Raw genomic sequence first — 17476 nt, 5'->3', positions numbered from 1 at the left:
CTTTGCTGCCGAAGCCTCAGATCCCTAAGGTGTCGCTTTAGTTTATGCATTTTTTAAGTCTTTGGACCAGTTGAAACGGCCCTAAAATTCTAAGCTGATTTCTATGCACACTTACACACTTTATTGTGTATTTGTTGTTTAGCTGAAACCTAAACTTGAATCCAAATTAAAATATACCTGTTTGCTTCAAAATAAGCAATATAATAAAATCTCATTACATTAGTCATGCTTCAATAAGAATAATACAATTTTTAGAATTTGCCAATTAGTAAACATTTAGTGTGGTGGAATGTCATCCTTACATGTGTCACTGTTACGGACTGATCTACACTATATGGCCAATAGTATGTGGACACCTGAATACTGTATTTGTTCTCTCTTTGCTGCTTTAACAACCTCCACCCTTCTGGGAATGCTTTCCACTAGATTTTGGAACATGGCTTCAGGGATTCCTGTACACTCAGTCACAAAGGCGTTAGTGAGGTTGTAGGTTGTTCCAGTTCATCCCAAAAGTGTTCAGTGAGATTGCGGTCAGGGCTGGGTTCCTGCTAGTGAATTTCTTCCACAGCAAATTCGCCAAACCATTTTTTTGATGGAACTTGTTTTGTGCATGGTGCATTATCCTGCTGATACAGGAAAGGGCTTACCCCTAAACTGTTGCGGAGGCACACAGGTTCTGTAGCATTACGATTTCCCTTCATTGGAAAAAACTGACTAGCAGCTCCAGACCATTATTCCTACTCACAGCTTCACAGTTGGCTGTGTGCATTCAGGCAGAGTGCCTTTTCCTAGCATCTGCCAACCTAGATTCATCCATCAGAATACCAGATGATTTGTTACTCCACAACTTCAGAGTCCAATGGTGTTGTGTTTTACACCACACTTGCTGATATTACGCATGGTGTACTGAGGCTCAGCAATAGAATTGCTCAACCAGGGAAACTCAATCCATGAAGCTTCCGATGAATAGTTTTGTGCTGATGTTGCTTCCAGAGGCAATTTGGAATTCGTTAGAGAGCATTGTATTATTATTATCCTTCATATGGCGCCACAGGTGTTCTGCAGCACCTTATATAGTACGTAAACAAATAAGTGAACAAGAAACCACAGACTTATAGTACAATACAATGCAGGACAAGGATTATATACATTGTTGCATTGGCAATCATAACACTCAAATAAGCAACAGGGTGTAAGTTTTAGGCGCCTTAGTGTTGAGTAAGGGGTAGATGACAGTATAAGTAAGGAGAAGCACAGGAGGCTAGAGGTAGAGCTTACATTTTAATGGGGAGGAGCAGACAAACAGTCGTGACACAGATTGGGTAGACAGAGAGGAAGGAGTGTGTAGCAGCGAGTTAGGATGAGAGCTGGAAGGCTTTGATGAAGTAGTGGGTCTTGAGAGCCCGCCTGAAGATTTGTAGAGAAGTGGAGAATCTGATGGGGAGAGGGAGAGAGTTCCAGTGGTAGTGAGCAGCACAGGAAAAAATATTGGGAGTGGGAGGAAGTAATCAGTTAGCAGGAGAGGTGGTGTGCATTTGTTGAGCAAAGAGGGCTAACTGGAGTGTGAAGGGAGATGAGGTCAGAGATGTAAATGGGAGAGAAATGGGTGAGGGCTTTGTAAGAGAGTGTAAGAACCTTGAATTAGCTTCTGAAGGGGAACGGGGAGCCAGTAGAGGGCTTTTAGGAGAGAGAAGGCGGATGTAGAACATCTGGAGAGGAAGATGAGCTGAGCAGCAGCATTGAGGAAAGTGGAGAGGTGGGAGTCGGGGAGGCCAGATAGGAGGAGGTTACAGCAGTCTAATATGGAGATGACCAGTGAGTGGATGAGGGTTTTAGTAGTATCCTGGGTGAGAAAGGGTCTGATCTTGGAAATATTTTTAAGATGGAAACGGCAGGACTGCGAGAGGTACTGAATGTGTGGTATGAGGTAGAGGGAGGGGTCCAGGATAACCCCAAGACAGCACACTTTGGAGCTAGAGGAGATAGTTGTGCCGTCAATTGATGAAACAAATTGTGGGAAGTGAGCTCAGTCTTAGACATATTAAGTTTAAAAAAAAAAGTGCTGGGACATCCAGGCAGAGATAATCGAGGGACAGTTGGAGATAAAAGTGAGGAGAGTGAGCAAGAGGTCAGGGGAGGAAAGCTAGATCTGAGTATCATCAGCATAGAGATAATATTGGAGGTTGAAAGAGCTGATGAGTTTACCTAGAGAGGACGTAAAGAGGGAGAATAGGAGGGGTCGAAGAACAGAGTCATGAGAGGAGATTGAGAAGAAACGTTCAGGTAGGAGGACAGCTAGGAGAGGGCAGTGTCACTTAGACCAAGAGAGTGAAGGATTTGCAGGAGGAAAGGGTGATCCACAGTATCAAATGCAGAGGTCAAGGAGAATGAGCAGAGTAGAATGGCCCTCGGATTTGGCAATAAGGAGGTTATTGCTGACTTTTGTGATGGCAGTTTCAGTGGAGTGGAGAGAACGGAAACCAGACTGAAATGGGTGAAGGAGGGAGTGGGAGGAAAGAAAGGCAGTAAGACGGTTGTAAACAATACGCTCAAGGAGTTTGGAGACAAAAGGGGGAAGAGAGATGGTTTGGTAGTTGGAGAGAGTGTTATGATCTAGAGTAGGTTTTTTAAGAATGGGGGAGACAAGGGCATGTTTGAATGCAGAAGGGACAGTGCCAGATGAGAGGGAGAGATTGAGGACAAGATGGAAACAGGCAGAAGGAGAGAGATAGCGGAGGAGATGGGAAGGGATAGGGTCAAGGTGGAAAGTGGAGGGGGGGACTGAATGAGGGCCATGACTTCCTCTCCAGATACAGGGGAGAAGTTGGTAAGATGGATGAAGAGGAGAGGTCAGGGAGAGGGTCTGGTGGGATATGATGTCCTGATGTATGGAGTACATTTTAAATGTAACGTAGGTGGCAAAGTCAAGGGCAGAGAGCAAGTAGGGGAGGCGAGAGGGGGCAAGGGCAGAGGAAGGAGTTGAAAGTGGCAAAGAGAGACCGAAGGTTTGAGGACTGGGAGGAGATGAGGTTCTTGAAATATAACTGTTTAGAGAGGGAAAGGGCAGCACTGTAGGATGAGAGCATAAATTTGAAATGGAGGAAGTCTGCCTTACAGCAGGATTTTCTCCACTGTCGCTCGGCGGTGCGTGAACACTTTGCAGGTATCTGGGGCATTTGGAATGCCAGGGTTGAGGTGTGGATCTGCGAGGGAGTAGTGATCGCTGGAGCAACAGAGTCAAGAGCAGAAGTAAGGGAGGCATTGTATAGAGAAGTGGCTTGTTCAGGGCAGGAGAGAGAAGATAGAGGAGAAAAGTGATTCAAGCAAGAAGGAAAAAGAAACTGTCCATAGCCTCAATGTTACGCTTAGTGATGGTGGCCTTAGGAGGGGAAGGAGAGAGGGATAAATTAAGAGAGAAGGTGATGGTCAGAGAGGGGGAATTTGGGTAATCCGAAATATCACAATGGTGAGTGAATACCAGATCAACTGAGTGCCCACTCACATGTGTGGGTGAGGAGGTCAATTGGGAGAGACCAAATAAAGATGTGAGGGTAAGGAGTTTAGAGGTATGGGATTCTGTGGAGATATCAATTGAAATATTAAAGTCACCTAGGATAGTGAAGAGAGAGTCAGGAGGCAAAGTTGTAAAGGAATTTGTAGGGAGGGACGGGGATGGTAAATGATGGCTACTCGAAGGTGTACTGATTGGAATAGGCGTATAGCATGAACCTCAAATGTACAGGATGGTTCTGAGTTGGTAGGAGTAACCGGGGGATAGACGGATCCCAACACCACCAGTATGGCGGCAACCCCTCCAGGGGGTGTGAGAGAAGGTGAGGACCCCAGAGGAAAGAGCTGCAGGAAAGGTGATGTCAGAGGGTGAAATCCAGGTTTCAGTAATGGCTAGGAGATGCAGGGAGTTGGACATGAAAAGGTCATGGGTGGGGACCAGTTTATTACAGACTGGTCTGGCATTCCAGAAGGCACAGGATAGAGGGACAAAGTTTGTGGCAGAGATGTGAATGAGATCATCAGGTTTGCTGTAGCGCGGAGGTGAGGTTAATTTGGGGGACCAAGATGAATACAGTGTAGCGACAGGGCAGGCTCCAGTGCTAGGGAGGGAACCTGCAGGTGGTGGACAGGGAGGGAGTTTAATGAGTTGTGGATGGAGGTTGGGTGAAGTAACAGGGAGAGGAGGAATTAGCGGTGAGGTAGTAGGACCATGGTTTGGTAGAAAAGAATGAAAGTGGAGTAATGGGAGAGGAGGGGAGGAAAGGCAGGCAGGGGGCAGAATATAGGATTAAGTTGAGACTGAGTGAAGGGGCAGTTGAAGAAAACATGGTCATGGTGTGAGTGAGGTAAATAGGGGGAGGAAAAATGGAAGTAGGAATAAAGTATAAATGTGAGAGAGTGCAGGAGATTTTCAGGAATGCAAGTGAAAGTACAGTGTTGGAAAAGGTTTATGTGGGAAAAATATTGTTTCATGCTACACTTCAGCACTCGGTTGTCCTATGCTGTGAGCTTGTGTGTGCTACTGCTTCTGAGCTGCTGCTGTTCCTAGATATTGCCACTTCACAATAACAACACTCATAATTAACCAGAGCTCTTCTAGCAGTGCAGAAATATTCCAAACTGACTTGTTAGAAAGGTAGCATCCTATGAGAGTGCCATGTTGAAAGTCACTGAACTCTTCAGTAAGATTTGTTTTACTGCTTATGTTTGACTATAGAGACTGCATGGCCTATTGTATGCACCTGTTAACCATTAGTGTGGCTGAAATGGCTGAATACCCCAATTAGAGGGTATGTCCACATACTGTTGGCCATGTCGTCTTGTATGAACCAACTAAACAAATTCTAAAGGTGCTCATCCACTAGCCGATTACACTGTACGATTGCAGTTGTAATCGTGCAATCGCTCAGTATGCCACAAATTGTGCATCCAAATGTCGGAAACGGCCAGCGATGCGCGCTCCCGGTGGTCATTTCCAACATCAATCATCGGCCGATCATGCAGGCCAATCTGCCGATAACAGATTGGCCATATTCGGGGATGATTAATGTGCCTACACTGAACGATCAATCATTCTGTGTAGGCACTGCACCCCCTAGGGGAACTACAGTACAATTACGATGTCTTAATCATACCGTCTTTCCCTGATCTACTAGTGGATGGGGCACCTTTAGACAGCTATAGTGACACCTGTTGACCATAGAATCTACTAAACATTGTAATGGATATAGACTATCTCAGCATAATTACCATATTTATATTCAGCATTGTGACCCCTTTTTGTAGTAAATGAGAAAGCTTGATTTAAAGTGTTTTACATAGCACATACATTTGTATTGTTATAGTAGTTGCCCTATAGCACTTATGATTATTATTTTTTTATTTTTTTAAAAAAAGACCTTTTGTGAAGTAAGTTTTGAATACTAGATAAAAAAGAAACTAGGTGGATAAATTAGTGTCACCCAGAGTATCCAAGTGCAACTGTCTGACATACTTTTATAATGGTGCATTGCGTATTTGTGTGTATATTGTATTTTATTCATATGTGAGACTTAGACTTATGCTTCTTGGGTGGAAAATATTTATTTTTGTTTCGGTTTTTTTAACAGTGAGGTGGTAAAAATTATTCTCTGCAAAGCGAGATGTTGTATTTTAAGTGTACTAATCACCTAAGAACGTTGGCGGTGATTTCCAGCTTAGGGCCATGCTGCTTGATTTGCACAAGCTCACATATATTTCTGCAGACGGGGGAAAACTAGGCACTGGCAGGGAGATACAGATGTGGTGCTGCAGTGTGCCTCATGTTACAGAGTCCTGCAGAAACGGGAAATCATTTTGTGTTGCAAGATTATAGTATGAGATAATGGGAGGACCCTTCCAGGGGTGCACTTGGGGGGAGTTCCCACCCCATAGACAATCTGATGCTTATTCCTTTCCCTTTCTGCTAATCTGTAAAGAAAGGCAACACTGATATTTCTCTCTACACTTGGGTAGGATCCCCCATTCCACGTGCTGCAAAAAAATATTTCTCCCTACTCCTCCTGGATAGAGGGAAACACAGATTCTTCTATCTGCAGCTTATACTAAAATGGGCAAATTAGGCTACTGACTATGCCCAACCACGGCAGCTCTGCTCTAAAGCTACTTGCAGAGCTCTCCAGTGTAGCCTGTCTAACTCGGGCTCATTCTGAGCCTAAGGGATCTCTATGTACAGATGCAAATGGCAGGTTTTTTAACATACAGCGCATGTGCAGGTTGAATTTATGCATCTTTGCGTATGTCCTTCCTATTCTGAGTCAGCCGGAACTTAGCTGGATCTGTCTGTCCATGATATTGGGCGTTCTGTGGTGGGAACTGGACGACGACAATGTGATGGCATGGAACTGCCCTGACTCATGGGCGTGTGTGAAGAGCATGGGGCTGGTGCAAGTGCCAATCCTAATGATGAAAATTGCCGCAGCTGCGAGCGGCACAGCTTCCCGATTGCAGACGCACTGACCCTTGCTGGACAAAATCTATCGTGGTCATAAAGTAGGAATTCAGGCTTTTGTGGCTGCCAGCAACTAAGAATCAGCCCCTCAGTGCGGTGAGTGACTTTTTAGTCACCACAAACATTTGTATTTCACATTAATTCACATTGAGATCTGGCAAGGCACTGTTTTACTATTTAAGCTTTTTGTTTAGAAATCATATGCCAATTTCATTACTTCTGGTGTATATGCCTTATGGTGAGCATCTAAGTTTTCATACACTTCCAATGGGCTTCTCAATACTATATTGTATATGGGATGTAGTCGGCATCCCTACAGTCAGAATCCAGAAGCTCACAATACCGGCGGTGGGATGCAGACGGGTCAGAATGCCAACAACTTCCATTGGTAAGTATGAGGGTTAGGCTGCGGGAGGGAACGGTTAGAGTTAAGCTGCGGGTGGGGAGGGTTAGGGTTAGGCTGCAGGATTGGAGGGATGGTTAGAGTTATGCCGGGTACACACTAGAGTCGGACGATGTGTCGTCCGACTGATATGGATCTCTCCAAGAGAACTTCTCTGGTAAGCAGTTCCCGCACCATATGAACCTCCAAAAAAATCAGAAATATGTGCTTCTCATAGCGTAAAACAAGTGTTTACATTTATTGCACAATAAAATACCTAAAATTCTTAAAACAAATTCCACCAATAAAAAATTGGACCTTTACATAAGGTATATATGCCTTATGTAAAGGCCCTATTTGATACACGGACAATTTTTTATTGGTGGAATTTGTTTTATGAATTTTAGGTTTTTTATTGTGCAATAAATGTAAAAATTAGTTTTACGCTATGAGAAGCACATATTTCTGATTTTTTTGGAGGGTCATATGGTGCGGGAACTGTTCTATTGGAGAGATCCATATCGGTTGGAATTGAAAAAGACGCTTAAACCAAAAAGAAGAAACTGTATATTTGTGTATGATATCTTAACGTGTGAGCGCTTTCACGTTTTTCCTGTGTTTTATTGTGTTTTACGGGTTGTTGTGGTAACCCGATAGTGAGTTAGCTGCACCTTTATCTAAGCGCAGAGAGTAATACATATCTTTTGGATGTGTTGTCCGATCCGGCGTTAGAGTTAGGCTGTGGGAGGGGAGGGTTAGTGTTATGAATAGGGTAAGGATTAGGGTTAGCATGAAAATACTTACTGAAATTCAACGGCATTTTCACCTTTGGGAACCCGCTGCCGGCATTCTGACCGTCTGGGTTCTGCCTGTCGGAATGCCGTACCCAATCCATTCCATATACAGAGAAGAATCACCAATAGTGTAATAAGTTTTCACAATTTATTTTCATCTTTCATCTGATCTGGGGGACACTGCAAACTTGGCACGTCAATATTAAACATATAGCTAGAAATGTAAATATTACTGCCAAACAAGGGCTACATACTGTATGCTGGTTTATGACAACTGGAGTGGCAGCGTTGTCCCTAAGAAGCCTGTCTATTCGCAGAAAACTTAAAAAGACATAATAACATATAACATAATAAACTTTATAATAACAGCTACTGAGTCACATCAGGGCAGTTGTAGCAGTCTTTATGCCCTCAATATGCAAACTGAAATATATTAATACAACCATGGAACATAAGGCACAGTTCTCTCTCTCGACAATGCCATCATGATTGGTTGACCTCTGCCCTCATCACTATATCAGTTCTATCTCGCTCGCTCACATAGTGGCTGCAAATTAAACCTTGTCCTTACCTGTATTTATTTTCTAGTCTCAGACCTTGTCTGCATGTTATGAATAATGTGCTTTAGTTCTTTAGTTTTGTTTCTGTACTGACACTAGCAATGCCCTCACATTTCTCCCCAGTCACAGGCTTTCTGCATCAGGTCACGATACTCAGTAACTAATATACTCAACAGCAAAATTGCAAATTACATTTTCTGTCACCATGCACCTATTTTTACGGCATTGGTATATAAGATAGCAGTATCTGTTTGGGAGACAAAATTTCCCACCTACTAATGCAAGGAGTGCAGAAGATCCGGGGAGATCTTGGTGATGTCTGCTAGGTATTTTGAGCCTCATATTGCACCCACGTCAAAGTTTTGTTTTGCAGGACCAGTTGTGTAAGTAAGGTTTAAGGTGCTTGAGGCTGCACATTTATGGATGGTGGTCCATGGTTAGCAGGAACTGAAAAGCCTTTTTTCCCCATGAACGGACTTGATTCTCAGAGATAGTGGAGATTGGACCTCTGCCTATATTTAAATGATATGTATTTTACACCATCCATGTTCACTTTATGGGTCTGATCCAGAATGGCACACAAGTTGGCCGCATTGCGTGCATGAAATTAAATGCAGCTCTTCGCCAATGTTCAGAGTTCCCTGTATCTGTGTGAAAATAGGGTGTGAACTAATGTTTGTACAAGGGGATTAATAGGTACATGTACACAAACTAAATTGCATTGGGAAGGGGGTTCAGTAAGTGATCCACCTTATCTGGGAATTCTTGAAATGTTCTGGCATCTTTTTCATGTCAATGGAAATTACATGAAAAAGAATGTACAGTATGTTATTTGTTTAATCAAAAGCTACTTAATATATCTTGATAAGTGTAAAAGAGTGTATTAGTACACCTACATACAGTAAAAGTAGCCATTTTGTCAGTTTAGTAGGTATAGATGACCTTACTGTAACATGTGGCGCAGTGATGAATGTATTGTATTTTGTGCCTCATACCTCAGTGATGTCACTAGTTCCTGGTGAACTGAGAGACTACATCATCTTGTGTGTAGACAATGGATCCAATTTAAATTCAGCCCTATGGCACAGTGGTTAGCATTGCTGCATCACAGTGCTGGATCATTGGTTCGATCCCAACCAGGGGTTTTTCTGTGTGGAGTTTGTATGCTATCCCTGTGTTTGGAGCACCTTGGGGAACCTCACACAGTTTCCTCCCACATTCCAAAAACATACTGGTATGTCATTTGGGTTCTGACAAAAATAATTAAGCCTATTGTGTGCATCCATGTGGTAGGGAATATAGATTGTAAGCTCCTCTGGGGCAGGGACTTCTGTGAATGACTTTTCCATGGATAGTGCTGTATAACAATTCAAAATAAATTACACGATACTAATGGAGGCTTCCTCCATGAGCTGACATCTCCTATTTTTACTTGCAGAGTGGGGGCGTATCAATTCCACCCATGAAGATGGTTAACCCAGTAGGCTCGCGGCTAAAGAGCGTTCAGCAGAGCAGTGGAGACAAGAGCAACAAGCACTCCAAACAGAGAATGGAGTACATGAGGATCCAGGGCCACCAGCAGGTAGTTTATCTGTAGAGAAGATGTGAACACAAGGTTAGCACACACTGGCTCCCCTCTCATTTCTCATCCTAATCTTGCATCAGTCTGTGTGTTTTAAAACCTTGTCACCAGAGTCATTTGCAGATAAGTGCAGTGATAAAATTTCCCAGCTATGTGTGTGTGTGTGTGGGGGGGACCTTAACTTACATTTGCAATCAGACTGTAAACTGTAACTTCCTTCCACTCGCTATGCTATTATTAATACTTCACCCCCTTACTTTCTCCAGAATTTCTATGCCAGCTGAGAAGTGAGCTGCACCTATATGCTCATGTGTGCAGTTGTACTACATGTGTTTCTGTATGCTGTACTTGCCAAGCAAGCTGTTAAGGGTTAGCATATTTGCTAGCTGATACTTGGACAAAACTACTAATGTATGTTTGTGTTTATTATAAAGGTTCACGCATGTTCTACACACAGTCAAGGCATCCATTTTGTGAGCTGAACCATATATATATATTTTTTTTTGCATCATTTTTCTAGGAATCAGTGACATCACTGAGGTACAAGACACACACAATGGCAGCTGCATGGCTTCATACCCCAGGTGGAAGTCATTTGTATCCTATTAAATATTGTTTCAGCCCACAAAATGGCTCTATCACTGTTTGTAGGCAAAGGTCCTCTCTGGAGCATATTCAATTAGGCGGGAAAAGTTTCAGGTTCACGCTCGGCGCTATTCAAATTATCCATTTCCCCGTGTGGTAAAATCTCTGGTAACGCATAAAATGGTTTCCCTGTGCGTTAACTACCAGAAGTGCATTTATTTCTATGCAGATATTTCCTTGCAGCTATGTTAGGCTGCAAGGAAAAGTGCACCCTCTGGTAATTGATGTGTTGGGGTATCAGATGCTAATTGAATTGCTCAGCACCAACAATTAAACGCCACAGATAATTGGATATGCCCCTAAGCCTCACATTTTCTGTGGCTCATTTTTCTGTGTGTGGTATAAAAGATCAACAGTATTAAGATCGACCGTCAATAGGTTGACACCAGATAGTCGACATGCAATAGTTTGCCATGGTTAAAAGGTTGACACATGATTTTATTTGTAATGTAACCCTCCCCCAAGTGCCTAACCCTCAACCTAACCTTAAAAATGTTAAAAAGACAAAAAACAATAACATGTCGACCATCTTTATGTTGTCCATCTGTTAACCTTTTGCACTGTCAACCTTTTCAGTCGACATTTTGTCCCTGTCGACCATCTGGTGTTGACCTAATGACTGCCGATCTATTCATTGTGGATCTTTCATCCGGATACCCATTTCTCTGCCTGTGCAACTGTCTTATTATATTTGCTATTATACATTGTATCCTTATTTATAGAATTGTTTGTGTGTTGTTTTATTATTAATTTGCCAATGATGTAGGAAAATTAAACATGCCAGATAATTATATTTCAAGTCTGTTACTTTGTTCTCATAAATTTGCTGAGAGACTGCAGGAATGTATCATTTTATTTTTCAAATAATCCTCCTGGTGTTGCTCCGGAGATTGATGCTTAGCACCTCAAGTTGGTTTACTGTGTGTACTCAGGGAATGTCTTATCTATCTCAATCTCCTTGTTCAGTGAAACTAATGGATGCAATTTCATGAATTAACTGTTTCTCTCAAATTTCATCCACATTATTACTAACACACATCATCCTGTTTTATATTTGTGATTCCTAAATTCCTCATCTCAGGTATTCATTCCAACTTCTCTATCTACCTCTGTTATCCTAACTACTTCTTCTACTGCCTGTCCAGCTGCACTTACCTACATCTGCTTTCCTTTGTCACTTACCCCGAGCCTTCCCAGCTCTTCTTCTGTCCATCTCAACCAAGCCTGCTCCCCCTCTCTCCTAACTCCCCTTCTTCTCCCACCTTGACCTCTGCCATTCCAGCACCTATATTCTTTCAGGTACATTTATCCATCTCAGTCGTTACCACCTCCTACAGTATGTCCTATACATCTGCATTTCTACAGTAGCTCTGTTTCTCCTGCATCTCATCTACATTGCTTTCCATAATTCCTGTTTTATATTTAGCTGTTAGTTTTACTCACTGTTAGCTGAAGCCTTTAGTAAATTGGCATTGCGCCGTATTCTTCTTTACTGCATGTGATCCAATTCTCAGTTCATTGTCGCATAAGTCCTGCAAACTGCCTGGCTCTCATAAACACATCAAACGTCTTAGAAGCTCTTCCCCAAGTTATATTTCTTCCCCTTTTCCTCATCTCTGTTTATACTGACATCTGTTCTCTTTGCTGCAAGAGCTCGCCAAGTATATAAATCCTCTCATTGCTATTAGTAGTCATGTATATGTGTTGGGAATAATATCACTATCCTAATTTCCTCAGTCTTCTTCTCACTCTTCTTTCCAGGCAGCTAGACCATCTAAAGAGGCTGGTAGTGTGAATGAGACTAACCCAGGATCGGATAAAACTGCTCCTTCTCGAACCTCTATTCCTGTACTAACTTCCTTTGGTACAAGGAACTCCTCTATTTCATTCTGAATTATCTTTACAACTTTTTACTCAACTGTGCTCTACTCACCTGTAACCTCCTTCATGCTCCTTGAAGTGTGGACTATAAATTGGCCAACTTCTTCTGGCTGAAAGTCCCCTCACCTCTTTTTCCCTCTGCGTTTTATCAGCTTTGAGAAAAATGTTACAGCAAAGGGCTGAAAATGCGGAGAGAAGTGTGAGAGACATGACGTACAACAGTCGATGCATTCCACGGTGCCTCCCACCTGCCCAGGCCTGACTGTTACCACCCCTGCAGCTGTTCATCTTTCCAAATGATGTAGATATGAATCTCCGAAAGCCAGGACATTACCAGACATTATCTCGGGGTTCTGAGCATTGTATGTTGCTTTGTATCTTTTTTTTGTTTTATTTTTATTTCTATACGTTATATATTTGTTGTTCCTGTAGTTTCTGTGGAAGTCTAGAGATGTCAGGATGATATTATTTAGTGTGTTGCGTTGCCAGCAATAAGCAAAGACCCAACCCCAAGAAAGTAGATTGTATTTTGGGGTGTTTGCACTGCACCCACACTTTCAGAATAGCCCACTTGTGTAATGTGAGACGCAGATCATGTTTCTTATCCGCTCCAGGGTTATTCATAAAAAGCACAGACCGAAAGTAAATGGTTGGCTTCCGTGTCACCACAAGTGTGGCATTAAGTGATCACCTACGCCGAGTACAAGAGGTGAAGATTGGTGACACCTACACTGTTATCTTTCTCTAGCAATATCTGTCTTCTGATTAGCCAGGGACAGGAGCAGGAAGAGGACTCCAGGGCACAATCTAAGGGGTAACCGCGGCTTTCATTGTCCAAAAAGCTGCAAGAACTCGGGAGTTGAGACCACCCTAGGGTATTGTTATGAACATTCCATGAGGGTTGCTAGGACTGTACATGTAGGACATTCCCGTGTAACATTGTATATTATAAGCACAGAAATTAATAACACTAGATAATGTGAAGTGTGTGTGTGTTGGTGAATCGTGTGTCAAAGAAAGTGTGTTCTATGGACAGAGGAGAGGCCTAGAGAGCAAATCACGTTATTTTAGTTGCTTCTGTCTGTTCGCACACTAGTTGCTTAGCCTTTTGTTTGTAAACAGTCCATTTTTTGTACAAGCAGGAGGTTGTGAGTATATAACTTTAATAAACAAGCTATAAAGTCACTCTTCAGAATCGCAAACAAACTTTCCATTCAGTGAAAGTGTCTTACTTTTTTTTTTATTGTATTGCGAATAAACATATACATATTATATATAAAATAAATACTGAATATAAATATATATGTACAATTTTAAATATTTCTTTTTATGGTGCGAGAGGGGGTGTTTGAACAGGGTACTTTAAACTTTCATACATGAAATATTAGAGATCTAATTTAGATGTTTGTAGGTATGTATGGCGCTACAACACCCATCCAGTATCTGTTATGAATAAAGGCGGACAATAAGTCACAGACATCTCTTGCACTGAAAGCATCTATTTTTTTTGTTCTTTAAATAGCATGTTCTACCCTAGGCCTCCCATTATTAATAGAAAACAGCACTAAGGAGTTGCTGCTCAGTAGCACTTTAGAAAAGAATTCTATATAATTATAAAGAATATACATAAAAAAGAGCATTACGTTATTAAAATATATATTTATTTTTTTGGATGTTCCTACTTAACATCTTAAAGATATTTATTTAAAATGCTATGGTTAGGATGATTATATCATAATATATTTAGTACATATTTTTGTTTTTAAATACATTTTCAAGGGAAAGTGCTGATACGTCTGAGACATTAGACATGCATTGTAATTATTTTTATTACATTTCCTGTGCATTGGTAACTTAGTCATTAGCACTACTGAACTGTGGGCCTGATTCAGCAAGGATTGCAACTGTGATTACGCACGCACTGGCCGATTGTTGCGTTCCGCATGCGCAAACCAGCCACTGCGATCGGGACTGAGATCGCAGTCAGTATGTAGACCCATCGCAGAGTGATTGCCGTTTATGGGTGGTGAAGGGGGGGGGGGTTGTCAGGGAAACGCAGACAGGCCAGTGTGTTCGCCCGCCATTGTAGGGATATGCATAAATTAGCAACTGCGAAGCCATACGCAGTGTGAGGTCTCACAGCGTGCGTGGCTGTTAGCAATTTCTGAGTAAGGTCAGGGCTTGTGCAAGTGTGCGTATCGGTCCAATGTTACTCGATTGTACTGATGGTTTCACTATTCTGCTAAGTATTACGGATGTGCGTATGGTAAAGTGGGCGTCCTTATGTGATGCTGAGATTGCATTACGATCGCAGTGGTTTGGCTTGCTATCGCAGTTGAGTTGCTTTCATATGCAGTATTGCGATCCGTAGTGAATCAGGCCCTGTGGATGTTAGTCATGTTAATGACTTCGATTAAACAGCTTTTTCTTTTTATTTGTTTTATTTTAAAACTTACTAGATTTGTTCATGCTTAAAAATCCCCCAAAGGACCACACAGTACATTTGTTAGTTAAGGTTCTATGAAACCTGCCTAATAAAGTGATCATTTAATGTTCTCACCCTGCAGTTCCTTATGTTATATAACCCCTGTGATAGTCACAATAGTAAGAGATGTTAAGTACATGGAAATATATCATAGTGCATTTTCTTTCCTGCACAACTGAAATCTGAAAGTTCTGCGTTTTCAACCATTTCCAATTAAATTGCCTTCTCACAAATGCATAGCAAACACAAAAATGTAATTGGAAGTGATCTACTAAAGATCTACTAAAGTATTACATCAGCTTGGCAAGTTAGTGTTTATATCCAAAGATATAAAAATACTTTGAGCACAATTACCAGCCAATTTCAATACAGTGTAACAATTCATTAAATGTTGCTCCTAGTATAAGGGTCACCACCTGCCCCATAATGATAGAAAATACATAAATACATATAAAAATTATTAAAAGAAGCACAAATAATTACTATAACCATACAGTCAATTTATTAATAATACAAATTGTGTTGCTTTTATTTTTTAAAATATTTGAGTGCATTATTATAGTGTTTACATTCCTTTTGTTATTATTAGTCCTTTTTATATGCTATTTGCTCTTTTCATATACTGACTGTCACAAAATCCAACTACTAATTGTATCAAATTAAAAATTCCTTTTTCCCTAACTTGATCCAAACCAAAATCTAACATGTTGGTGGTATTTTTTCTGCCTTTTTCTAAATCACCTGTATTATATTTGAGGTACAACTAAACCTAACAGTTGTCCTTTATATGAAATAGCTGGTAATGTTCTAATATATAAATTATATGTAAGAGTTTCAGGATCTTGACTACTGAAGCTGTGTGGGCTAAAGTTGTGTTTTTGAGCAGTGTAATGCTGGGTACAAACTACTAGATATATTGTTCGATCGAACAATATATCAGTAGCGGATCGGCAGGTGTGTACACCCAATATGTCTGTGAAAGACGTCAGTCATATCAGGTCGGCCCTGCACCACAGCCGGTAAAGATAAATCATGCAGATATATCAGTGCAAATGGTGACATGTGTGTAAAGGCAACCTGCCGATTGACCATACATTGACCGCAGGGACCGCTATCACTGACCTAACTGGGTGGGCAAATTTTAATGGCCCCCCCTCCGAGTTGTAATGCTTGGCCCGACATATTGAGCAGCCAGTAGGTAAGAGTCTGCCTCAATGTAATCCCATTAAGGGTCATTGAAGCCCTAGATAACTGACCTGCCATGTGCCGGGTCACCTCAGTCTCCACCCCATCCCTCCCTCCACTCTGTTGTCATGCCCTTCCCCCCTCTCTGTTGTTCTGAGCCCCAATCCCGCTGCTCTGGCGCACATACACACATATATGTAATCAGTAAAATTACCTATTTTATGTAAGGCAATATGCATCCTAAGGGCCTGATTCAAATTTGGGAGTAGAGTAAGAAAGTGCATGTAACTGTGCATCTTGGTAAAACAGATGTAAAATGTGCAGAGAGATTTACGTTTGGGAGCGGTGTGTCCAAAAAGAAATCTGAATTGCAGTGTAAAAATAAAGCTGTCCAACATTTGTGTCTACATGCAAAGGCAGCCTGTATTTACCCTGCATGCAAAAACAATATGTATTTGCACCCCTTGCATTGCAACATGGTTTGTCCAGGTACATAGTTACTTGCTCTATAGTACTCTATTCCCAAATCTGACTCATGCTCTAAGTGTGGTGACCTTTTATAAAATATTATCAGTCTTTATGATTTGTATAGCTTTTGCATAACAGAATTTTACTAGTTGGTAAAGCCAAATAAGTATTACTCTATTTTGGTTACTTGGAGCATTGCTTCATTGTTTCTGTGCCTGATATTTGATTTGACTTAGACCAACTAAACTGTATACTTAATCACATGTACTGTAATAAATGGAAATATACACAGTATATTTGGGAATTTGCAAAAGTTCCAGACTTTTTTCTATAGTAGTTTACTGGATAGGTGTTATGTACATTTCCTAATTCAGGCGATCTCGTTACACCACCTAATTCAGGCCATCTCGGTACACCTCCTAATTCAGGCCATCTCGGTACACCTCCTAATTCAGGCCATCTCGGTACACCTCCTAATTCAGGCCATCTCGGTACACCTCCTAATTCAGGCCATTTGCAATGCACTTCTACATTGATACTAATTCACATGTGCTGTAATAAATGGAAATATACACAGTATATTTGGTATTTTGCAAAAGTTCCAGACTTTTTTCTATAGTAGTTTACTGGATAGGTGTAATGTACACCTCCTAATTCAGGCCATCTCCGTACACCTCCTAATTCAGGCCATCTCGTTACTACACCTCTTAATTCAGGCCATCTCGGTACACCTCCTAATTCAGGCCATCTCCGTACACCTCCTAATTCAGGCCATCTCCGTACACCTCCTAATTCAGGCCATCTCCGTACACCTCCTAATTCAGGCCATCTCCGTACACCTCCTAATTCAGGCCATCTCCGTACACCTCCTAATTCAGGCCATCTCCGTACACCTCCTAATTCAGGCCATCTCCGTACACCTCCTAATTCAGGCCATCTCCGTACACCTCCTAATTCAGGCCATCTCCGTACACCTCCTAATTCAGGCCATC

The 17476-nt window shown here is 41.6% G+C and overlaps 1 protein-coding gene across 8 annotated transcripts in view; it reads left to right on the top strand.

Moving 5' to 3' along the window:
• The window catches only part of SRCIN1 (SRC kinase signaling inhibitor 1), a 542753-nt gene extending 528396 nt beyond the window's left edge, over positions 1-14357 (top strand). For 6 of the 8 annotated variants that reach the window (XM_088474595.1, XM_088474594.1, XM_088474598.1 and 3 more), the window contains 3 exons: positions 1-29; positions 9677-9820; positions 12227-14357. The exon at positions 1-29 is cut by the window's left edge and continues 1171 nt beyond it. In XM_088474595.1, the coding sequence (XP_088330721.1) occupies positions 1-29; positions 9677-9820; positions 12227-12358 (305 nt within the window). In that variant the 3' untranslated portion in view covers positions 12359-14357. Of the gene's footprint in view, positions 30-9676; positions 9854-12226 lie in introns of all 8 variants that reach the window. The other 2 variants (XM_088474600.1, XM_088474599.1) reach the window with 2 other exon arrangements.
• Positions 14358-17476: the final 3119 nt, after the last annotated feature.

The sequence above is a fragment of the Taudactylus pleione genome, unplaced genomic scaffold, assembly GCF_031769625.1.
Source record: "Taudactylus pleione unplaced genomic scaffold, aTauple2 ptg000155l, whole genome shotgun sequence".
NCBI lineage: Eukaryota > Metazoa > Chordata > Amphibia > Anura > Myobatrachidae > Taudactylus > Taudactylus pleione.
The sequence above is the reverse complement of the archived record's forward strand: the minus strand, read 5'-3'. Positions and strand labels throughout refer to the sequence as shown.